The 25980-nt window shown below is 36.2% G+C and overlaps 1 protein-coding gene across 2 annotated transcripts in view; it reads left to right on the forward strand.

Annotated features, from left to right (window-relative positions):
- The window catches only part of ADGRL4 (adhesion G protein-coupled receptor L4), a 91253-nt gene extending 65604 nt beyond the window's left edge, over positions 1-25649 (forward strand). For both annotated transcript variants that reach the window (XM_088153487.1, XM_007432858.3), the window contains 4 exons: positions 2125-2191; positions 18721-18812; positions 20703-20871; positions 23633-25649. In XM_088153487.1, coding sequence (XP_088009613.1) covers positions 2125-2191; positions 18721-18812; positions 20703-20871; positions 23633-23695 — 391 coding nt within the window. In that variant the 3' untranslated portion in view covers positions 23696-25649. The remainder of the gene's footprint in view (positions 1-2124; positions 2192-18720; positions 18813-20702; positions 20872-23632) is intronic.
- The last annotated feature ends 331 nt before the right edge of the window (positions 25650-25980 follow it).

Raw genomic sequence — 25980 nt, forward strand, 5'->3', positions numbered from 1 at the left:
GCGGCTCACAATAATAAAAAAAGAAAAAACACAGGACTCTCCAGACATAGACATGATCTATAAATAGTTAAAAAACATATATAAAAATGGCCTAAAAACCTCCTATAATTTGGCCCTAAAAAACCTGTAAGATGCTGGTGGGGGACAACCCCTCACCCCACCAGCCATCTCCATAGGTGCGGGCCCCCCTCTGGCCCCCAGGCCTTCTAGCAGAGCCAGGATTTGATCTCTTTCCTGAAGGCCATGATTAATGTTGCTGTGCTAACCATCCTCATTATATCCTGAGTGCACTTGATTTTTGACTAAATATTAGAGACATTCACAAGATCCTTGGTAGTGAGGAAAGAAATCTAGCCTCAGACACATTGCCTTTTGTAAGCAAAGTCCCCATCTGCCTGTGCATGAATGTATGGAAACTAGATTCCAAAGCTCTGCCTCCCTTGTTGAATTGGGTGAAACACAATATAGCAATACAAGGAGAAACTGCCATCTGTAACCAAGACTGAAAAGGGTAATCAAGACTGAAAAGTATACATTTTTCAGTATACAAAGTATACTGAAAGTATACAAAGTATACAAGAGATTTTTATTTATTTATTTCTGAAGCCAGGGGAAATCAAATGATCAAATTTAGTGGTCATATCTATAAAGGCTTCTCCAGTCATTTCCCTGGAAGAAGGCAGCTCTTAGCAGCCCTGGTCTGAAGCTTGGATAGATAGATAGATAGATAGATAGATAGATAGATAGATAGATAGATAGATAGATAGATAGATAGATATCCAAGTTTTTTCCTTATTATAGATTATTACATTTTCTGATATATAGAAATTTATTCTTCCTCTCCCCACTCCCTCTCTTCTCTTTTATTCACGCTACTGCAAAAATAATTTCAGTGATATTTCATTCACATTTAAATATTGGATTTTTAAGGGGAAAAAATCTTTATCTCCTATTATGCCAAGATGTAGGCTCATTCTCTTTTTTCCCAATTTGAATAATTTCATTCATGCCTCTTGCATGACTTTATCCGCTTTCTTTGTAACCTGCCCAAGCAGGGTTGGCAATACTGCATTCCTGGACTGGAAAGCAGCCAACAGTCAGAAAGTAGCAATTCGGCTTTGGCAAAATTTGGCCAGATTATCTACTTTCAAAAAAGTTTTTCCATGTCAAATTTTATTCATATTATCCTGAATAGGAGGCTACTGTCACTCATTCCCAGGGATGGAGGATCATGATATGCCTGTTCCATATTTTGTATCAGTTTTTGCTCATTATTATCTGTTCTAATGGTTCCAGTTTCCTCACTTCATCCTTGTTAAGGCAAGACTATATCCTCTGACCAGGGATTAGACCTAGGCAAGGTGGCTAAACTTTGTGTCAGCAAGGCTGTTTGCACCATGGAAGTAACACAAAGCTTCTTGTCCAGGCATTTCCCATAGACTCTCTTCCTTGTCATCTCTTTCATCAGTTCTAGTATTTGGAGGCAGCTACGGCACATACATTGCTTCCCCCCAAAGCCTTTTCTGCCCTTTCCAGTAGCTGACTGCCTGATCAGGGGCTCAAATAATGTGAAGTGAAACAACATGGCTTCTTCACTTCACTTTTTAAATCAGAGCTCAATGCTTTGCAAAACAGCTTTGAAGGTATGCTTCACCCAAGCCTCTGTTGAAGTGAAGTGTGCCTTCAAAACACTGTACACATCTACAAAAAATGGGTAGCCTGTAGCCCCAGGAGCACATGCAACTTTGGAAGCTTTGGTGGGAGAGCAATCCCTGGAATTCTCTCTGATTTCAGATCCTGTTTTGGTGGCATGATTACTGAAAATTGGCAACATGATTTCGTCCATTTTGCATCATTCCTCACCTACTATGACCCACAAAAAAGTTTATTCTGCTATATAACTCTTTCTGTCCTGCACATAAACATACACACACATATATATCCCAGGAAGGCTTTTCCTTGTCATCTAATTGATAGGCTTGCAATTCAGTAAAACCATTCAATGACGTGTTTCCCAGAATAGGAATACCAAATAAGTGATATTTGGATTCAGCTGTCAATACAGGCCAAGGTGGCTTAATCTGTAAATGTATTTCAAAATATTTTGTCCTATTTACCTTACAGATGTTGGCTCAGCACAAAGAATAACTTTATATGGAGTTTTATAGGACCAGCATGTCTAATAATTCTTGTAAGTATGCTTTTTTCATTTTTATTTTAAAAAACCTGGGATACATAAAATAGTAATAGTAACAAAAGGTGTGTAATCATTACTTACCCATTGATAGCCCATCTGTGAGTGTTAAATATATGGCAAAATGAAGTCTTTTAAAGGCTTTTATATAACTGGTTCTAAAATATACTTATCTCTCATGTCTAAGTGCTTTGCCTGTCTCAAAAACATATGTTTGATTAACTAATATTTCAGCTGGGGATTTATTTCTTTTAACCCAATGGCTTGAGGAAACAGAATTCTCTATAGCAATTCTGTTGTGTAAGATGTACCATCTTTACATGTCAGTGATATCTTGGCAGAACTCAGCAGGAGAGGTATACAGACATGATGCCAGGAGACAGATAATCTGGTATTTCAAATGCTGAGTTACTTAATCTTTTATCTGTGATCGGTCATCTTTGAAGATTAGGCTGTCATCTTTTTGATTTTTTTCATTCTCATGTACCCTGCCATCATCAAGGCTATTTTAAACAAAATTGCAACATCAGAGACAAGAACCTGCTATTTCACACAGACAGGCAAGTTGAGAATTGATAGCCTATATTTCGGTTGGAAGGAGACTTTTAATTCCTCTTGGAATTGTTTTCAGGCTTGATCTTTTGGAAGCATTTGATGCTTCCAAAGTGCCACTAAGTTAAACATGTAAAACTTAATTTAGATCAAGTAAGAAATGTTGGAAGACTGTTAGGCTGATGACATAAATAACTCCTGGTCCTCACTTGCTGATAAAATGTGTATTTAAAATATATTTGCACATTTGTATGAAATACAGTAAGCATAAATCTATTACCAGTTTGATATTGAAAAATGGAAGAATGAAAGCAATCTCTTTCACATTGTGAAATTGTAGTGAAGTAGATAAAGTGTTTTATCCTGATCTAGACATTTGTGAGCATTCCAAATTGCACACACTTATAACTCCTTCACCCAGGCACTGTTACAAACATATCAGCAATAATATTCTTTTCAATCAATTTTGTGCCGAGTTATACAAGGAGATTTAAGGTTGGGAAAATTAGCATGGGTCATGGAGAACTATTCCAAATGACTCCATTTAGGCAAAGACCTTAAAATGGGAGAAAGAGGCTGAATACTACCCCTGCTTTCTCCAGCTCTCCATGTGATCCATGACCTAAATAAAGCAGAGATTCCACTAATCCCATTGACCAGTGGATCTATATTCAAGCCAAACAAGCACGGCTCTCCTTCATACTTCCTGTTTAAAGAATGCAGGTTAGAAAAAGGCTGATGTGTTCTTCATTTTGAGCTCCGTGCAGATTCAGATAAGTGCATGAATTAATCCATTCTGTCAATATGCAAATGTTTATAGTTTTGTTCCAATACATTGCATGACCTTTTTGTTTGCTCGGGGCTGCTAGAGCCAAGAAGCTATTGAAAAAGGGGATTTTTGCAATACTTGGAAAGAATGTGAAAGCAGCTTTCAATGGGTCTTAAAATTAATACCATGTAAGAATTCATTTTTCCCTGTTAAATAAGTTGCATAATCTACATGTCTCTCTTCAGAATTTTCCCAGATGGACCGCACAGTCCATAGGCGTTTGTAATGCACTTTGTCTTGTATTCAGCCACTTTTTAAAGAAAAACACATTTTCTTAGCTGCAGTTGTTGTATGTTGGAGAATAGAACTAATCTGTCTGGCTTACCAACGTAGTTAACCTCTCTGGCTTTCCAACGTAGTCCTGCTGTCTCCAGAGTTGGAATTGTGGAAGAATATTGCTCTGCTAGCACTGAACATAGTACAATATTCACAACCAGGAAGAATGTTCACAAATATGGAACTGATCTTAGCAACAGCAATATCTGTGAATTCTTGACCTAGAGAAGATACTCATTTTAGTTTAATATGACCTCCCCACTAACTTTGAACTGGAGTGTAATGTAAAGAAGGTGATAATTTCATAAACATTTCCAATCAGGCCATCCATGCCTAAAGGGGAATTTGATTTTTTTTTCCCCCATTGAGAGGAAGACACTCATCATATAATCAAAATGCTTTTTAAAAACCTTTCCTTTTGCAAAAGAATCTGACAATGTAGCATGGTGATGTAATATTTGAGAAACATTCTGAGTTTTATTAGGATGGTAGAATGAACCACCTAATATTTGGGATCCATAATGTTTTAAATAAGTCTTTTTTGCTTTTGCAAGGCTTTTTCTAGACATTTCTTTATAAGAAAAGGGGGAAAGTACAGGGGATAATTTGATGAGTTAGAGTATATGATAATATGCCTTGAAAGTTTTATATATGTTATTGAAGTTATACCAAGCCTGCAGATTTATAAGGGTTACTTACAATATCATACTATGTTTTAGGCAGATGAAGCATTTTGAACATTACAGATCTGGATTTAAAAAGAGACTCACTTCGACATTCATCAGTACACACTCGTTCTCTTCCAAGTGTTTAAACAGCACTCATTTTCCTAAGATATTTATTCATTAATGCCTAAAGTACTATTAGAATTCTGTAGTATATGCCTGTGGCACAACTGATCCTATCAACTCTTTTAATTATTATTTTCTTGATGAGAATACATTAAAAAAAAAAACTAGGTCAGTCTGAACATGCACAGGGAAAGGAGTACTTTAAACCTTTGTAAAACAAGCTGCAAGTCAAAGATAATTTCCCTAACTTGCTTCTCCTTGCAGTCTTTAGAACCACAACCAATAATTCTAAGACTATATTTCAGATTAGATCAAAGCTCGACTGGGTTGAGAGTTTGTAACAGTAATACAATTTTAAAATAAAATAATGACTTTAGCATAAGCTTTCAGAAAATAGAGAAAATCTTCCTGCAGGAAGGGGTGAAAGTAATTATGGCTACAAGTGATATAAAAGGTTAAACTAAACCTGCTAACTTCTGTGCTGTGATACAGTATTCTACCACAGTAACCACTACTGAACAGAAAAGAGATTGGCAAAGCAACCCTACATAAAAGAATATTTATGAAGCACTGAGAAGTCAGAAGCTCTGCAATATCTACCTCCTGCCAGGCTTCTGTCAGGAGGGTAGAAATAAGAGACTTGCAGATTGTGCAATTCTTTTTCTCCTTATCAGTTACATTTTTAATGAAAAACAAAACAAATTAGCTTCCATGAAATCACTGGGAGACAATATATCTATGCTCATTAGAAATCATGGCAAGGGCCCAAGAATTGTTTAGTTCCAGCAGATCCAGTCTTCCCCTTCTGGGACATCAGTACCTAACCTTTTCCAATACTAGATTCACCAACACTGGGAAAAAAATGAGTAGATAGATGATTGGGAGATGGAAAGGATGCCTACATCAGATTTCTTTGGAACTGTGTTGTGCGGCAGATGGGCATGGCTCTGACCTTAACCATATTTTAATTTTTATAATGATTGTTTTTATATATTTGTTGTTCTAGCTGATTGTTGAATGCTGCCCAGAGTCACTTCTCGTGAGATGGGTGGCCATATAAATTTGATACACAAATAAATACATACATACCTATCTACCTACCTACCTACCTGGGTTTTAAAAAGGCCACTGAAACCTAGCTTCTCCAACAGGCCTTGGGGACAGAAGTGTCATGAAGTATTCCCTCTTATAATGAGATATTCTGTTTTTGAACTGAGTCTGTTTTCCCTGGTATGGAGTTGAGAGTTAGTTGTTACTCAACTGATCTTTATGTATAATTTTATACCCTTATATGGTATGTCAAGCTGCTCAGAGTCGTGATAACTGGAGTTGCATATAAGCCAGTAAGAAAGTAAGCAAATGCCTCTCTATTTCTCTGGCCAAGAGTGGAGAAAAGTAAATTATCATATAGGCCTTGGAATGCCATCCCAGGAATTGCAACTAAAATTTTGTACAGTGTTTGTCATAAGACAAGAACACATCTTACTTGTGTGAAGGTATCTTTTCATGATTATTAAGGAATTGGAAATTTTGACCATTCACTTAGGAGAATGAAATGTCTCACACAAGCTGGATACCGGATACCAGTATTCCAGTTGCACAGAAAATGATCTGCTTGCGTATAAGCTTCTTCCTTTTAGATTCCCACATACCTTTCAAGAATGCAGTCAGAATCCTCAGTGATTTTCTAATGCCTCCTTCACACAATTAAAAAAGAAGAAAGCAAAAACTGTCACCCTAACTATAAATCCATATAAACTATAAATCTATATATCCACTTAAGGTAATATCATACGTATTCAGTTACTAATCCATTGTGTGGAAGTCCTATATCATCTATTTTACAAAGATAAATAAACACAAATACCCAAATCCTCATTTGATACATGTACAGCTTTCTCTAACAATATGCATTTTGTTCTCATCCTGGCTGTAAATTTCCCTCACATATACATTTCAGTGTGTGACTTTCTCCAAAGACACGTTTTCTGAACATGGGCATTTTTGCACATAATTTTTGAGTGCAGATTTAGACCACTAAAATTTAAAAGGATGTATGCGCTGTTGTAAGATTGTTTCTGTCTTCCTTGGCCTTCTATCTCCCTGCTGCCTTCAATATTACTTCCTGTTGTTGTTCTTAAACATTTTCCAGTTGTGTCAAACTAGAACAAATAGCTAAAGCATTTGGGCAGGTGTATCCATCTGGGAGATGATAATGAGACAAATAAGACAGCAGACATACTTTTCATTGTTGACTGACAGCTTGTGTGCAATTTCAGGCAATTAATATAGCATACATTTTTATTGACTGGCTTAAACCATTGCATAGTTAACAATTTAACTATCTTCTATCCTGATGGAAGCATCCCTGAAGCAGCCTCATTTTACCAGCCATTAGCCAGAAGACAAAAATCTTTTTCTGTTCACGCCAGGCTGCACTTCAGAATTCTAGCTTATTATTTCTAACATTGATAATAAGGGTCACTGGAAAGAATGATGTCTGTGATTCTGGACATCAGACATTTTAAGAAAACGTATCTAAATATATATTTTTAAAAACAACAGAAAAAATGTGACTTTAAAAAACTTCCCTTCTCTCTGTTTTCCTGAAATTTAGCATCAGCATATAGATAGTTTCATCACTAATTGAGTGAGAGTCTAGGTTAGTAGAAAAGGGATGAGTTGGAAGCTTTATTTCTGAAGTTTTGAATATAAAACACTGAACAGACTAAGGAATAGTATGTCAAAATCTTTAGAATTATCTCTTTCCTAGGCTGTCTCTTCTTTTTACAGAAAGAGTACCATAAAAGTCTCATCCTTATGCATTCCACTTCCATACCATACAGCTTTCAATATTCTTTGATTAGTGGGGGCGTTGGGAGTGGAGTCACATTTTCCTCTTCTTCCCTTTGAATATGCTCATGTTCAGAATAGCTACTGCTTGACTTCTTCAGCTGCACCCATATTGCGTCGTTTAAAAAATTATTTAGATAGCACCTGATTTGAGAAACTGTATTTTACATATTGCTAATGCAGGATGTCTTTCTTTGTGATAGCTTCTTCTACCCCTCCCCCACAAGGCAGGTACAAGCTGTTTTGTGACATGTTATAGAAAAGATAAGGGGAGAATTAAAAAATGAATACTTAGCCTACTTAGATATGCATATATTGTACCAACAATAATCATAAAGTATCATAAACATAAATGTTCAGCCACAGTTACCAGCACCTGCCTTAGAACTGCAGCAGAATGAAGAAGAAATTCCTTTCTTTGTCACACCACCAGTTACCAAATCTGCACGTGGTAATGCAATCTACTGTGGCAGCAAACAGGATGGCAATAGTCATGGAGGCTCTTACCTCATCCTTTGCCACCCTTGTCAGCTCTCTACCATCCCTGCAACCCTTACTAATAGGGTACAGTTGAAAATGTGCATACTTCATCTCAGCAACAGCAAGATTCAAGACTTGCTTTAATAATCCATATCAAAGTAAACCATTAAACTAAATGAAACAGTACATCCATGTGTCACTAAATCACAAGGCTACACCTACATATCTGGTTGCAAGTCCTAATTTTGAAGGCCTATTTTTTTGGGTGAACATGTATACCCAGCTTGTAGAGACCAGCAAGGCAGTGCCTGTCTAATTTAAGCAGGTATGTCTGAGAATTGCTACTTAGAACTCCAGTTTGAAATTCATGACAATTTAACATCTTATATGAGCGAACTGTGCCTTCTGACCCTGAGCAACACCTCTCCCCAATTATATGCCTTAGCAGATTTTGTAAATTTTAAAATCTTTAGTATTCAGTTAAAAACTATAGTTGATTATGCTGAAGCTAGAATTACCAAACAGTAATATATCTACTCCAAGACGATATTCTTATATTTTGTTTTAAATAAACAAGAAAAAATAATCTTAAATTGTATTTAGCTGCACTGATTTCGTTTAACTGAAGGATTCAAAGCAAGTGTTCCTTCCTTACTTAAAGGCATTATGTATGAGAATGCATGTATTACAGCATGAGTTATTATTATTATTATCATTATTATTATTATAATATTATTATGTTTGAGCATGAAGAAAACTTCTTTTTTAGTCAAGAAATCCCTTATTCTCCTTATAATATTTAAATAAAAATATATGGCATATATACTTTATTACTTTCTAGGGAGAAATGTCACATGGATGATACATCAAATTATGCCCCCAAGATGGATGCTAATGACATTTAATTAAGGTTGAAGGCATGGCTGGTGTGGGTCTTCCGGGCTGTGTGGCCGTGTTCTGGAAGTTTTGTTTCCTAACGTTTCGCCAGCATCTGTGACCGGCATCTTCAGAGTGCAGGAGCACAGACAGGAGCAGTTCTCTCTGTGCCCAGGATGATGTGACCCTTTTGTGGGTATTTATAGAGATCTGAAGGGGGGGATTGGTGGGGGGCTTAGGGGGGGGTGGGGGGTTTGGGTTAACGAGTGGCTGCTTGTTTTGGTGTCAGAATATGTGTGTATCTTCCTGGGGGTTAGGCAGGGTTTTTTCTTCTTCCAGAACACGGCCACACAGCCCGGAAGACCCACACCAGCCGTCATATTCTGGCCGTGAAAGCCTTCGACAATACATTGAAGGCATGGTTGAAATAAAACTGCCTTCAGTAATCTTTAAAATGCCATGAGGAAGGGAGTTTTATGAAACTTTGGGGGTAAACCTTGATAAGTCAAAGAGTTCCAAAAACTATGTATTTTTTTTCTAAAAAGAGACAAAAATAAACATTGTAGACTAAAGGTATCTCCAGCCTTTTAGCCCTGGGAAATTAGGAAGATCTCATCTAGTACTGGATCATAGCATTTCTTGTGGAGGAAAACATGGCCCTTGATTGGAGCTAGGATATTACCATGACCAAGAGCATCTGCAAGGTCCTTCCATGAAAATTAGGTCTCTTTATACTGTATTATATATTATCATTGTAGAAGAGACATTTTGTAATGGCCCCCTTAAGTCCAGCAGTGATCCTGACATTAGATGTTACTGTACATCAGAAACATCTTGGTTGTTGCAAAATTGTGAGTATACAACTACCCTTTCTTCTATTCTGCTATTTAAAATGCTGTACAAGGTTTGAGAGCAGAAATTTTCTCCTTTTCCGCCACTGATAAGTCTGCTGTAACCTTTGCACTGGGTTTTGAAAGTGACTTAGCAAGCTATGGCTATCTTTTTTTAATCCCTGTTGTGAACAGCAATACAACAAGAGAAGGATTGGAGTACATGGCATTGGCTGGTGCTCAACTTTTACCTTCTCTCACTGATCAAGTGGAGAAAACACTGGCCATCTCAGCCTGAGTTCTTGGAATGACTGCATGAGAATGATTATGAGCTATTTCTGTGGGCTAAAATAATGGGCTTGTTTGTTTGTTTGTTTGTTTGTTTGGAGGGTGGGGAATGAGAGATGCGGATAGTATAAGTGTGTTCTCAGTTTTAATACAGAAAAGCAGAAATTTCATCCCTTCCACCAAGTGCTCACTTATTGCTTTATTTCTCATTTAATGTGCAATCATTACTTTATTTTTATTTAACTATAGACTGTCCTAAGGTTAGTGGGCAGATTAAAACACAATTTGATATGAATAATCAATGTACTGAAGGGGAAAACAAATCAGAGACACAAATGGAAAAGAAGCTAACTTTAGTAAACTCTTCCTTTAATCCAACATTTTATCTTTTCTAAGGGTCATATATTTTGTTTAACCCATCATTCATTTCTCTTCTCTCCAACTTCTTTCTCACTTACGAACTTCACTCTCCTAGTTCTACTCTTTATCTCACTTACTAACACAGGATGCAATTATGTCTTCTCATCAACCTAAGACATTCTACCACTTCTTGCCTACACACACCTACATACAACTCCCCTTGATCCTTATTAACAGGCAGGAAAAGCTGTCTTCCTATTGAGTCTGAGCTGATGAAATATATCAAATATATATATTTTTTAAATGCCTAGGGAAAATGGCTTCAGAAAATGACTAGATGCTTCTGGGCCTTTTTTTTTTTTTAATAATTCCACAACAAAGACTACAGCTGGGAAAATCAAAATTCAGTTCTTTTTCCTGTATGCCAGCATAAGGCAAGAAATGCATTCAAAGCCAGCTGTTTAAGCAAACTGCCAATAGAAGATGAAATTACTTGTATTCCTCAGATGTGAGCTCAATATGGAGCTGTCTGGATGTCTTACAACTGAGTCATGGATCCTAATGCAAAATCTAACACACTAGGATATCATATGGCTTTCTGATTCTCTCCAGAGGAACTTAGAATTACAATGATTCATACTTGCTGTTCTTTCTATCTGAAAACAGGCACTACAGAGTTAATACACTGGAGGATTTCTTTATATACTGTAGTGTTCAATAACTTTTCATTTATTTTATTTTTTGTTGCTGTTTACACTGAAAGCTGCTGAATCAAGTAACCCAAAGAATATAAACTAGCTGTGGACAGCTTTGTCTTGGTAAATACCGTGGGGATCAAGAAGTTTGAAAGGTTTAATAAACCAATACAAATTCAAACCCACAGCGAGCCTTGTTCTCTCTGGGGCCCATAATAATTACAGTTGGAAAGGAGTTGGATATTTTAAGTAGAAATCATCTGGATTCTGATTCTTATAATTTGAGAATCTAGATTCAGTCCATTCTCTGTCCATGAAATGTTTCCATCCTTTCCCACTGTAACTGTAGCAAAGAAGAATTCTTGTGCTGTGGGCTGCTAAATATTTATCCATTTCTATACAAGCCTGGAAAACTTTTCTTAGATTAGGAATCTTCATTCAAATTGGAAACTAAGAGTTAGTTGGCCTTCCATTTTGATTCCTCCCTCAAGAACATCCATTAGGTCTCATTGGACTGTCTTGCTTTATCATCACAAAAAGATCCATACCATAGCATACCATAGCATACCATAGCATACCATAGCATACCATAGCATACCATACCATACCATACCATACCATACCATACCATACCATACCATACCATACCATACCATACCATACCATACCATAATAGAAGAGTTTGGAATAATAAAAAACAGAAAAGAGTAACAAATATCAAGGAAGAACAATACCAAGGTACCCCTTTAGCATAAAGCATTCCCATAAAGAGCCTCCTACTAGCATACTATACTATCTTTATATTATCCCTTTCTGTATTCAGTTACTGATCAATAGTCTGCTATTGTTCCTTTATTATTTAGCAAAAAGCAATCTTCTGTCCCTTCAGTTCTGTTCCTGTATTGTTGACATATTTCTCTCCCACCTACCCCCAAATATTTCTATTTTATTTATTTATATTTCAAATTTAGTCACCACCCATCTCACTCAATTTTCCTTAAAAAGGGGGGGGGGATAAATCTTTTTGATTTGAAAAAAAAAATTAAAAGGTTTTGATTTGGAGATTTATACCTAATTACCTAAGTATGAAAAAAATGAACCTAAATTAAAGTCTAATTTTAAGTCTTATGTATATTGTGATCAGTTTAGATTTTACATTTATGTTGCAGGTAAAAGGCTATCAATCTTCTACTGTTAATGTGAGGATTGATTGATGGTGTCATTTCCATGACCTAGATAATCTTGTCTTTTGGCTGCCTTCTTTTAGATCTTTTTAGAAATTCAGGATGCAAAAATAATTAATACATCGCAGCAGCACAGATACACTACCATGAACCTATCCATGCTCATTTGAATGCCTGAATGAAGCCCCTTCATCACGATTACATTAAAATGTTCAAATGGATGAATCCCCTATCAGGACTGAAAGTAAAACCTGAATAGGACTAGTATAATTGTGGAAACAGCATTGAGGGGCAATTGCTTCTCTTTTTGCATTAATGGCCATATATCACTAATAGTGTTGTTTAAAAATGTCAGTTTGTTCCAATGGGGCTTCTTCAGGAGATTTTGTCTGTACACTGTGTTCCCATGTCTTGTGTCTAAGCAGTAACTGAGATTATAGGATCATTAACATCCAAAATTCACGTACCCTCTTGCTTTATCAAACAATAAAAAGGTGACCGTTCAATGATGATGATAATATGATTAAAAAGAAAATTGCACTGCATCCTACATAAGAGTATACTTAAAAGTGACCAGAGTTACAGCTGGTGCAAAATGCAGCAGCTAAAGTGCTAACTTGTGCAAGATACAGGATCCTACAAAGCCTATATTTAAACAATGCAGTTAAATTGCTTACCAAGTGCAATTTAAGTGGTTGCTGCTAGCTTTTAAAACCCTACCTGGCTGTAAGAGAAAATGCCTCTTTCATTACAAACCTGTCCAGCCATTAAAATCCATAAGAGAGGTGTAGATGACTCCAATGTCAAAAGCTTGTTTACCTGCTATATAGGAGAGAGCATTTCCTGCATTTCTTCCAGACTGTGGAATATATTCTCCGATAATTCTATATATACTGTTCCTGATTTTCCTTGCTATTTAGAAAATCTGTACAGACGCTTTTTTTGAGGGGGGGGGAGGTCAGGCTGCTAATTGTTAACTAATTTTTTATAGCCATTGTGTTTTTAAATCTTCCATTCTCTCTTTAAAAAAAAAAAAATCCTTTCACCAGCAGCATCTTGGTCTTTTAGAGTTCTTGGTAGATTTAAAACTTAGAGAAGGGTAATTTCCAACTTTATTTCTCCCTCTGGAATACTGCAATTTCTCACCTATTTACTACAGATGCACTCAAAACACAAATTAAAAACAGGTGGGATGACCCAACTTTCTAAGAACATGCAATGGTTATTTAGAACACTTAGCTAAAGTATTTATAACTACCCAAAGACACCTGTAAATTGCATGCATGTTTGGATTTGTTTTTGCAGATTTTGTAGCATCTGCAAAATTTGTAGTAAAGACAAGATACAGCAGGGCCACAGAGGAACACAAAACTAAAAAGGGTATGCTGTTATTAAAGCAGGCACTTCAGAATTCCAAATTTCTGAAAAATTATTAGTCATTATGAAAGGGATGGTTTTGGATTTTGAAGAAAGACTGTAATTGAAAGTTATTTTCCAAAAAGAAGGAAGTAACTTACAGGAGGAATAATTAAACTAACTGGAGGAAGCACAAACACATGTGCCCATTAGGACAAGGGAAGAGATATTGATTACTGTAGATCCCCTGAAAACAAGATATGTAAGAGGACTCCTCCTATAAAAGCAGTCATAGAAGAACTTTTCTGTGAATAAAAGAGTGCCAGAATATTAAAAGCTCTTCTTCAGGAAAGACTAATTTGTCTTCCTTCTCACTTCCTCCTGCCACCTGCTGCATACTATTCTGGAGGGTTTCCAAGTTCAGAAATAAATTTCAGAAAGTAAAGGTGGAAGTTATTGTAGAGAATTAATTAAAATTATACCTTCTGTTCCATTAATGCGGACTAAAAGTACCCAATCCATGAACGGAACTCAATTTACATAGGAATCTGAAAGACAAAAGAGAGAAATATTGAAAATAAAATAAATTCCTAGTTAAGTCCTTAGCTATAAGGTAATATCTATGGCCTTAAAGCTTGGCTGATAAGGGGAAACCTCAGTGTGAGTGAAAAAGGCATAAACTCTCTCCCCACTCCTCGGTCATGATCCCTTTCTCACATTTGTAGAGAACAGGAGTGATGAAAGAAATGAAAAAAAGTTCTGTTTGGTGGGTTGAAGTAATATTTAAAATGTTGAGGATAGAGAAACCTATGTTAATATCCAGAAGCATTGATAAGTTCCTCAGGGGCCTCCCTGACCTGCCTCCCACTTTCCGCAAAATAGCATGAAATACTAATTAATTGTTAGGTGCAAGTATAGGCATAACTGTAAATTTTTTTATTTTAATATTTTAATGCCATATGAACTTGTATAATATTCTACACTATAAAATTTCCTAACAATTCATTTTAAAAAATCCCCAGATTTGCAGTTCTTGTGGACTGTTTATACAACTTTTTGCAATGTTAGATATTTTTCCTACGTAATTATATAGAAACCAATAAGACATATTTTTCATGTACCTACTGTTACAAAGGTCTTTTACCACTCAGTTTTTCCTAAAAGTGATTTTGTATGCAATTTTCCAAATATATGCTGGTTTACAGAAATTTTCCTTGCAAGATTCATTTATGGCTCCATCTATGACACAGAGGAGCCTGGTCAGACATACCAAGGATGACTAATTTCCATACTAGAAATGATTGGTACTCCACCAGAGGTCTGCATGAATTTGTCAGGAAGAGTTATTACCAGAATAATCTTATTTTTTGATCGAATAACTTACTCAATTGATCTTTGGTAAATTTTGTTTCTTTAAATATTTGTCTACTTTTACCAGGGAAATCTCTTCTCCTTTATAAAGTTTTGTATAATAGTGGTGAAAAATTCCTTGCATATCTACATTATCTGTTACCATAGTATTCCCATTTTGTAATTTTAATATCATTTTCTTCTCATGTTTTTTTCTAGTTTATATGCTAACCATTTTCCTGGTTTATTTGCTGACTCAAAGCTGTTCCAAATGCAGTACTCCGATGGGAAGCAGGAGTCAGTACACTTGAAACCAATCTATGGATTAATATCTTTACCCACTGGCTAAAATTACACCATAACCCCAGTGGACTGACCCATATAATACTGGCATATAACTTTGAGGTGACCTGGAAAACAGCTATCCAAAAGAAACTGAGTCTCTATGGGTTTTCCAACGATGCCATTTTGACTTTAGAGTTTGACCGAGCCAGGCCACTACTAAGGCAAAGGATCTTAGATACAGAAGGCCAAGCAGAAACTGCTGTTTTTACCCATAATATAATTGCAAATAACCAAATTCTAGTGAGCAAACCGGTCTCATACTTGTATCATATTACAGTCCCAAGATTCAGGAGAGCTTTATCCTTAGCTCGATTTAACGCTCTCCCTACAGCTGTTTTAGAAGGAAAATACAGGAAAATCCCTTATGATATTCGATACTGCCCCTGTTGTACAGGTGTCATTGAAACCACAGTCCATGTTCTTTTGTATTGTTAGTATTATAGGGACATTTGCTTTCAGCTGATTACCCCTCTTTTATTTAAATTTCCCGGGCATTCCGATAATTTTTACTTGCATTATTTGTTAAATAATCAAGACAGATCTATTTCTTTAAAAGTTGCAAAATTTTGCTACATAATGTGTAAGCTTCGCCCACAAATGGTTGCTAGTAGTTATTGATGAAAGGGGTAATATTGTTGTCTGTTTTATTGTATCTATTTTTATTGGTCAATGACTGAAATAAATATGATGATGATGATGACTCAAAGTTCTTTTGTTTTGCAAAATTCATTTTTGTTACTATTTCTTTAATTGTTAACATAGAAAGCTGGCATTGTAAAATTTTAATTTTCTGTGAGATACTTTTTCTTCCTGGAGACCTTTTTAGTTCTTCCTTTTTCATCTTTATCTCCTTTAAAATGTTCTGCACCTTCTCTTCTCTTCTCAATTTTCTATTTTGCTGAATAAATTGCCCCCTCATAAAGGCTTTACTAGCATCCCATACTGTTCTTATATCAGTTCCTTATGTAGATTAATCTCAAAAAAATCTTTCAATTTCTTTTTACAGTCCTCGTTATTCTTTTTGTAACAAAGTTTCATTTAGCCTCCATCTGTAAGTTCTAACTTTCCTCTTGTATGTTAGAGTCATTGGGTTATGATCTGAAAAAGTCTTTGGTAATTGTTAATACATGTAGCAAGTTTCTTAGAAATCCAAAACATATCTATTCATAAGGCAGTTCTATCAATTTTTCCATAAGTCCCTTAAAAATATAGCTTTATTTTCATTTGGGGCATATACAGTATTTCCAATATCATAATCTTAGCTTCATTCAAATTAATTTCAGCCCCTACATATTATCCATTATCATCATTCATAATACATTTTGGTTGTAATTGTAGATTCATGTATAGTACAACTCCATTTTTATTAGTTGTCCCTGCCAAAAAAAATTCTTATCCCAAATTTTTATAAGTCAAATATTTTTAATCTTTTTTTTTCTTATATGTGTTTACTGTAGACAAATTACATCTTGTTTTAATTTTTTCAAACAGTGAAATACCTTTTTTCTTTTTTGTGGAACATTTATATTCCATGTTAGGCATTTAAAACCCATGTTTATGTTGTGAACTTAGAAAAGTCTACACTTTTAACACCTAACATACTTTTCTTCTCCTGATCTTCTTGCTCTATTTGTTGTATAGTTCCCTCCTTTTCATCCAATTGCATCTTCTTCAGTTCCTCTTTGAAACTTTCATAAAAATCTCTCACCTTCTGGACTGAATTAAGTCGGTATCTCTGTTACTTAAAGGTTAAAATCACTCCTTCCAATTTTTCAAAGGCTGTGAGTATGATGTTTCCTTCCTCAGCTTCTAGAGCTCTGCTCACAAGTCACCCACAGGTCATAACCAGAATCTGTGGGTTTGCTCATGAGAAGCTGCCATCCACAGCTCAAATGGGTAATCTCCCAACTTCCTCCTTGCCCAGAGAAGCTCCATCAGCCTGGGCTCACCACCCAGCCACCAGTCCTTGCCTCAGCATCATCCCCACAGCATGGAGGCATGTTAGTCCATCATGATCTCCACCTGAAAACCGAAAACAGTTGGAAATAGCCATTGTGACTTCACAGGAGGAACAGAATAAGACCTCATTTTCAGGCAGTTTATTTGGTAGGGATACTTACAGAACAGCCCAAGTATTATTGTTAGAGTGTTGAAGCTCTTTCTGTCTCATATAGGATACGGTTATTCACTATATGCTGATGTTCTCTGTTGGTAGTTAGTGAAACAAATGTAAAATTTCATGTTCAGCCAACATTATTCTAACCTGGTACCCAATTTTCAATATTTTCAAACCCAGAGGAACAATACTTGCTTTTCTGTTTGTTTTACTACAATGTTTTATGAAGATAAAGGTATTACCATATGGATGTAGAACCTTTTACCATAAACCTATTGCAAAATCCTCATAAATACTTCTATATTTTATACTCAAAGTTGTCAATAAACACATACTGTTATTAATTTTTTTTTCAGGCAATAAGGGAAATGCAAAATATTTTAGGTTGATCTTTGTCTAGTTTGGTTTAGATTAAAACCCTAGATAAATATATGCATTTTATAGCTAAACATAGGATAAATTTCTGATCCCCAAATAACTTTACCAATTCATTTACTAAAGAATTTGCAGACTGCTTTGGAAAACACATTGAATTACCATCCTATTTGGTAATAGCAGTTTCAATTTTACTGATTTTAAACTGTATCGCTTGACTTATTTGCTAATGTCAGTAATGTATTGTGTTAGAATAAAAATGATATTGAATATGTGCGATTATAGACCCAGTTAGAGTGTTATTATTTGGTTCTTTGAAATTTTGGCAAGAACTTTGCCCCAGTTACAATAGAAATATTATGATATTTCTAGCACTTAAGGTGGTTATACATATTTGGACATTTTTGGGAAGAAATTAAATGTTGATCCTAATTCCCATGAGAAATTGAATGACATATTTTAAATAAAAAAGTGTACTAATATGTTTAAAGATGCAAGTACTATTTTTGTATTATAGAAAAGTAGAAAAAATACAATCTGTTTCTTTGTTTTTCTCTTTTTAGTTTTTTTCCCCAATTTTACTGTTTTTTTCCTCCTTTCTTATATTCATGCCATTTGCTAGTTTGTTATATTTACTTAATTATAAATACAATTTGTATGAACTGCACTAATCAGTTTTGTATCTTTCCTTTTCTTATTTTTAATCTTACGGAAACTAATAAAGCCAAAATTAAAAAAGGGTTATAATCCTGTTTAACTTAGACAAGTGCAGCACTTATTATGCTTAATAAAGTGGCTTTTCTTCTTCAAGAATACAAAAAAATGGATTTATTTGGTTTTTATATGAAAACAGTGTACATTTGTACTGAAAAAGCTGGAGTGTGCTATAGGAACCACTGAAAACAACTTAGTGCAACTTTCTAGTGTGCATTTTTTTCTAAACTAAAAAGTCAAATCTATATTTTTCAAGGTTAATTGGATGGCATTTGGAGTAATTATATATAAAGTATTTCGTCAAACAGCCATGCTAAAGCCAGAAGTTAGCTGCTATGAAAATATAAGGTAAGATTCAACTTTGATAGAATTCTTTGGCAGTATGTTTTAAACAGTTATCTAGCAATGTTAGTCCTAACTAACTGCAACTCTTGAACCACTTTCAGTTTGTTAGTATAATAAGAAAGTACATCCTCATTATACTGCATTAAAGCATTTATCTTGCTGACAAATGCCTAAATTCCACACATTGCTTTTGTTTATATAGCTGCTGCTATAAAGAACATTGCTATTTTACATTTTATGAGGATCTCTTGGGAGCAAATCATGGTGGAACAAAAAGATCTCCCAACATCATAAAACACTGAGACATTTGAAAAAATGTTATTTCTTGTTGTATTAATGTTTTTTAAAGTATATTAAAATTCTCAAATGAGGACACTGATAGGTTGCGAAGCCTTTTAGAATTCTGATTTTGCACCTGTTAGCTGGGAAGATGGTCCCTCAACACCATCCTTCAAACAGAATTAAAGCTTTGGGGTTTTTTTTACAACAAATGTTGTACAGTATATTGGAAAGACACTAAACTTGAGATTCAGTCTGGCTAATATGACCATCTTACTCTTGTAAGCCATATTCAGGGCAGTGGCCTTTACTGCCAGACACATTGCATAAGAATACAAATATCAGACCTTTTAGTAAGGGGAGCCAAACATATGTTCAATTCTCCCATTCTGAACTCTCAGTGGGGCTTTTTAATGTTTCACTCTATTTCCAGACAGCTGATAGACATAGGTGTTCCATTTTTTTCTCCTTCACCAGGTTTTTTTTATTGTTATTCTTCTTTTTTACCAATTTTATTTCATGGGCTGCTATGATTTTTCCATCAATCTGTTTTCTTTAAAACTGATTTATAGAGACCTTGAAAAGCATTTGTGCTGGAAAAGCTGGAATGTGCTATAGGGACCATTGAAAACAACTTACTGTTTTTGTTGCTTGGAAACACTCCTGTTGTTTCAAGTCATTGCACTAGATTTATAGGTAGGATTTAGCAGTTGTTTGATTGATCACTTTTCTCCCATTCTCCACCCGATTAGCTCTCACAGTGCTCTGAGTCTAATGGAGTCAAATGGTTATACATGTCTAAAGAAGCCACACGAAAAAAGAGATAGTGGGAGTGGGGGATTTTGAGAGAGAGAGAGAAAAAAAGCAACGGACAAGTTCAATGTGCAAAGGAATTTCAAAATCACTGGGCTGCAAATGAAAGAGAAAACGAATGACCGAGGCTATTTGTAAGAGCACATGGTGTAATTTGTCAGAGCCCATGAACAAAGCTGGAAAAACGTATATTACAATGTGTTAACATAAGAGGGGAGAAACAATCTTGGAACAGATTTGTATGTTGTTTGGGAGTCAGCATCCTGACCCTGCAACAATTTAAAGTTCCTTTGCCTTGTGAAAGCAAAATCTTTTCAATATAAGGAGAAAGTCCATTTTTTGAACAGCCAGCACTATCTCTAAGGCTGAAACTGAGAAACAGCCAAAAGTTCCCTTTGATGCCAGGCATACGGGCTGACCTCAGAGCAAACTATACATTTTTTCCCCCCAAGGTTTCTTAGGGGGTATACTTTATAACAAACATATGCTTTACCTTGGGGAATTGCATCAACAGTAGATTTAAAATCAAATCATATGGTTCTGCAGTACACTAGAGAAAACAGATTTGAAGATTAAGACAGCCAGTGTTTAAAAGCCATCAGCATTTACACTTTCGTTAGTGATTCTGCTCAGAAAGCGAAAGAGGGACTTTATTCTAGGAACAGCATTGCAGCACACCCTAAAGCAGAAACCATGCAACCGCAATGCAGAATGCAATGGTTTTTCAGTGACTAGTTGTATTTAAGGGAACAAACTAGAAAGAGAGAGAAGGCTAACACCTCTTCTTTCTCTTCTCCCTAGATCCTGTGCACGAGGAGCACTTTCTCTCCTTTTTCTCCTTGGTGCTACCTGGATTTTTGGTGTGCTCCATGTCATCCAGGGATCAGTGGTCACGGCATATCTTTTCACAATTTTCAATGCATTTCAAGGACTGTTCATCTTTATATTTCTTTGTGTGTTGTCACGAAAAGTAAGGCTTTTTAAAAATATATATAAATAGGTCATGATGTGCATTTATACAAAATTATCCTTAAAATATTCATCCCCTCCCTCCCTTCCTTCCTTCCTGTCTTATGTAAATTGCAGCTATCTGAAAGCCAGAGCTGTTTTAGAGGAGCTTGAATAATACTGGCCCTTGGAAAGTTCAGCTGGGAAATTAGTCACCCAAGCCAAAGTCTCAGTTAAAGTGCCTTCTCTGAAACTGCTACTTGCACTTTCCAAGAACTGGTATTGGCACTAAAACTGCAAACCAAAACTAGTAAACAAAACTTCCCTGAAGTTTGCACTGTAGTGTTCCACCACCCATAGAATAAGGGCTACAGTATATTGGTAATTATGTTTAATGTATTTTATCATTTATATAGTTTTCAACGTCTATTGCAGGATGATCTGCTCAGTTCAGTAATCTAAATTAAAATATCCCAAAGAAATATCTATCCTGTCATATTCAAAAGTAATTGTTCAACTATCAAACTGCTCTTCCCTTTAGGAAGTTTTGCCTAACACTCAACCAAAATCCACCCATCTATTTCTTAAGACCTTTATTCCATATTTTGCACTCTGCAATGATAGAGAACATATTTTGATGCCTCTTCAGATACTTGAAGAGTGCTAGTATATCCACTCAATCATCTTTTCCCAAGGTTAAACATACCTCAGTCTCTCCTTGGAAAAATTAGTGCACATCCAGACTGCAACTGGTGAGCTACAGCCCAGTTGGTGAGTGGATAGGACAGTATCCTGGCTTAAATTGTGCTATCCCTTTTTTGTCTTGGCACAAGAAAAATGGAGGAGAAGGAAAAAGCCTCTTTTGGTGACAATTACTGGCAACAGAAGACCCATGGTTCTTTTTCCTGTCATTAAGTGATCACTCCATGAATTAGTTAACTGGCATCAGAGCAGCTATTCCCCCTCTTCACTCTCTGCCTCTCTATTTCTCCTGTTTCCCCCACAGCAAGGCAAGCAGGAAGCAGTGTGACCATGTCTTCTGCTGTCAGTTTTCTAATCCTGTACAGTGATTACTTCTTGGGATTGGAAAAGTGGCACCAAAAGAGAAGGTAGGGAGAGAATAGGAGAGCAGGATTGATGCTGCCAGTTCTCCAATCCCATGGCTTCAGTCTGGGAAAATCTGAGAACTGGCACTAAAGAATGTGCTCCCTTCTGCTTCTTTCTATGTACCCCCACAAAGAAAGGGAAACGGGGTTGGAACATCTCTTTAGCAGTCACCTTCTCCCCCACCTGCATGACTAATCCAGGGTAATGCATTCTTGATTACTGTCCAGTGGTCCTCCAGAGGCTAGGTAAGTAGTTTTCCCATGAGGGGGTAGAGTCTAAAGACTTACTTCATCCCTACTTCCCTTCTCTTGACAGAGAGAACTACAGAACATATCTCAAATCTTACCCCAATATGAGACATTTCAGTTGGTTCAAGGATTCTGTCAACAGAAGGTAGAAAGCACGCAGTAAAACTGGAACAGAAAAGTCTGTAGGGTGTCTTTGCTGTGGAGGTTAAGAGTTTTGGGAAGACAGCCTCATCTATTTATATTAACAAGGCAACTGCCTGCCTCTGTTAGGAGGCCTTGTGGAAGAGCCCTTTGTTTCTAGTCCCTTGTCAAGACAACACCTGTTCTTGGAACTTGTTCTAAATCTAGAGAACTGGGTGTCCACCTCTGTTTTATACAAAGATTGGGGCAGGTCACACAGAGAAAAGACCAAATTGATTGATTGACTGCTTGATAGATTGATAGGGAAGGTTGTTTTTGGTTTGTTTGCACAAATACAGAAGGGGAACAAATAAATAAAGAAGGAATCACACATTTCTATTTCATGTTTGAAAAAATATTAAACAGGGCTGTAAAATTAAGTTTCCAAATTGATAATTTGAAAATATATATATATCTTCACTACATGCAGATATGGAGAAACTCACAACATGTTTGGGATCAATTGACTAGTAATTTCTTGCAAATGTAATAGTCTGCCCAGAAATCAGTTGGAAAGTTGATAAAAAGATAGATAGATAGATAGATAGATAGATAGATAGATAGATAGATAGATAGACAGACAGACAGACAGACAGACAGACAGACAGACAGACAGACAGACAGACAGACAGACAGACAGATAGATAGATAGATAGATAGATAGATAGATAGATAGATAGATAGATAGATAGATAGATAGATAGATTTTTCCACAGCAGTATCATGCAGGCCATAAATACCTGATCCAGATTTGAATAGGATCTAAAGGACAATATAATCTGAAGTAGAGAAAGTTGGAAATGCACACATTAAATGGATTATAGTAACGTTGGAATCTGATTTATTTCAGCGTCCCATACTTAAAAGTGTGTCAAGAATTGCCATCCTGCTTGAATAAAATAATTCATGCACATGCATAATTCACAGTCATGTATTAAGACTTTGAAATCTGATTTATATAACACAAGTCTGGGATTTCAGAAGGCATTTCAGATTATACAGCAGTAATCCTATGAAATAATTAAAGAGATTCACTAACTAAAGTCATCTGATTCTGGACTGAAACTTTTATGCGATGTTCTATAGCTTGCATTGTCAAAACCTCATCAGCATCTTTCCTAATTCTCTGCAGGGCCAAATTATCTAAAGCCCTTCTAAAGGAATAAGCCACACTCAGTGGAAGACATTTAAAATATATATATTTACCTGTTAGTAAGCCAAGGTGCTCATTCCATCTTTTCATTTCAGATCCAGGATGAATACTCCAGATTGTTCAGAAATGTCCCTTGCTGTTTTAGATGCTTAAGGTAAATTGATGGAAAGCCAAGATGAGCAGCACTGTGGAAGAAAGCAGAAAACGAGAGGCTTTCGAAAAATTGCTATATTGTGAAAGTATGAAATGAGCTACTGAGCTGTCATCTCTCTTAAATCAATTATTTTCTCTCCGGTATAGGTATTGTACTTAAATGTGCACTCAGGCACACTATATTGTGTACAAAACTGCATATCTGTACAAGACAGACTGGTTTATTGTGCAACAAATAAGGCTTCTAAAGGAGCCCAGGACTCTTTAGGGCAAACAGCTAAAGCTTGAAGGAGGCAAAGTGAATTCAAAGTGCAAAGCTGTTTTTGTGATCAGATTTGCTCTTCATTTCATACCTGATGACTCGGACATGAAATAATTTCACTTATCAATGTTTAAAGAGAATAAAGTCCATTACAGCGTTAATAAAAAGGTTTTACCTTGATCACAATATCATGTTCCCCCTTGAAAGGAGCTAGGTTAAGAAAATAGCCATGTGTGCAATTCTTTAGTTCTAATCATAAGGGTGAGACATACAGCTCTCTTGCTAGCTGAGTTTAGGTGGAAGGCTTGCAGACTTCTATTAGCTAATTCCACCCTGTCCAGTGGTGGTGCATACTAAACATTCAGTGGCCATGAGATGGGGAGACTCAATGTGTCTATCAATACAGGACTAAGGATATAAAGGAATTCTGCCCCACACAGTTCTTTCAAAGTGAATGATCTGCCAGCATGGGTTTCTGTCATGGCATGGAGAATAATGATACACAGCATGCCAGTATTCAGTTTTCCCACCTCAAACTTTTTCTTCAAAAGAACATATCTATACAGCAAAGAAAAGGGGGGAAACTCCTTATATTTGAAGAGAGATGTCTTATGAAATAGTGCATTAAAAATATGCATTAGGGCAATGTTGTGTATAACACTAGTGTGGAAGGCATCTGAAAGAGGAACTGTACAAAGCATATTGGTGTGACAAAGACCTCTCCTTAAAGCATTAATGAAGCCAGGTCCTGCAGAAGGCTCAGCATGACCACTTTGAAAGGTTCACCCAGTTGCATGCCACACACGCATACATACAAATGCAGATTACCTGGGAAAATACATATCATGATATTGATGTACCCCCCACATCCAACACTGCAGTCACAGTTATCGTGGTGAACCCGTAATCACATTAGGTGGGAAACAACCACCAAAAGTCCAAAGTAGAATCTAAGGCAACATTTTAAGAACTGGATCATAGCCTTCTAATTAGGTCTGGCAAGAAGAAAAGTCCAATTGTGTGAGCTGACTAAAATTTGCTTTAATGAATTGACTCAGGTTATGGAGCCAATGTGATCTGTCTTGCTGAAATAAAGAAGGTATCCAGGCTCCTTTGCCAAAATAGTGTTGGTAGCCTCAAACAACTTTAAGGCTGGCTGGAATCTTTTCAGGCAGGGCTAATTTGAGATTGCCCAAAGCATGCATTGAACCTTCCCAGCCCAGATGACCTTTAGCATATGCTAATGGACTTTAAACTGGCCATTCCAGGGCATGGTACCCAACCCAAATGCCCTTCAAAGCATGCCATATGTAGTTACAGATGTGCCTCCTTCTGACTGCAGTTGTGTGTATGTTGCATGTATATGTGAAAACTGCATTGTATATAACAAATTTGCTTCTAATAAGAACTCCTCAGGCCAGTATGATCATTGGAAAACTAATTTCAAAGAGTATAAACTCATCTGAAATCTGCAAATAAGAGGTTTTCCAGAAATGCAGAATTTCTCTAGGAGGCTTCAGTAAGAAACAAATTTAGAGGACTGAATAAATGAAAGTTGAACATGAATGCTTAGATGTAAGTGTAAATCTGCTTATTGGATTAAATAAATCCTTTCAGTTAAAAATATCAAGAATGTTGCTGTTTTCCAAATGCCAGAGCATCTATATAATAATAAATAAAATCTCTGTTAACAAGAAGTTGAGTGTTGTCATAGTAATTTACCCCCTTCACCATTCTATCTTGTAATTTCAAAGACTCTCAAATCAGGGATGGCAGAGAGACACCATCGGCAAAACACTGGCCATTTCATGTAGCGACAGCAGCTGGGCAAACTGGTCCCCTATAACCATTACCTGCCACAAGAAGAAGAAGCAAGTGCCACAAAGATCATTCTCAATATTTTTCTACTCAGCTGAACTGGGAATGTACTAGCTGGTGAAGCTCAAAAATACAAGCAAAGAAAAACTCTTCTATATACACCTTTGATTTTTTTTTTCCTTTATGGAGGGACTTTGCTTGTATTTTTTT

This window comes from Python bivittatus, unplaced genomic scaffold, assembly GCF_059951505.1.
Source record: "Python bivittatus isolate LINGU-HERP-01145 unplaced genomic scaffold, Pbiv_v1 ctg000700_np1212, whole genome shotgun sequence".
NCBI classification, from domain to species: Eukaryota; Metazoa; Chordata; class Lepidosauria; order Squamata; family Pythonidae; genus Python; species Python bivittatus.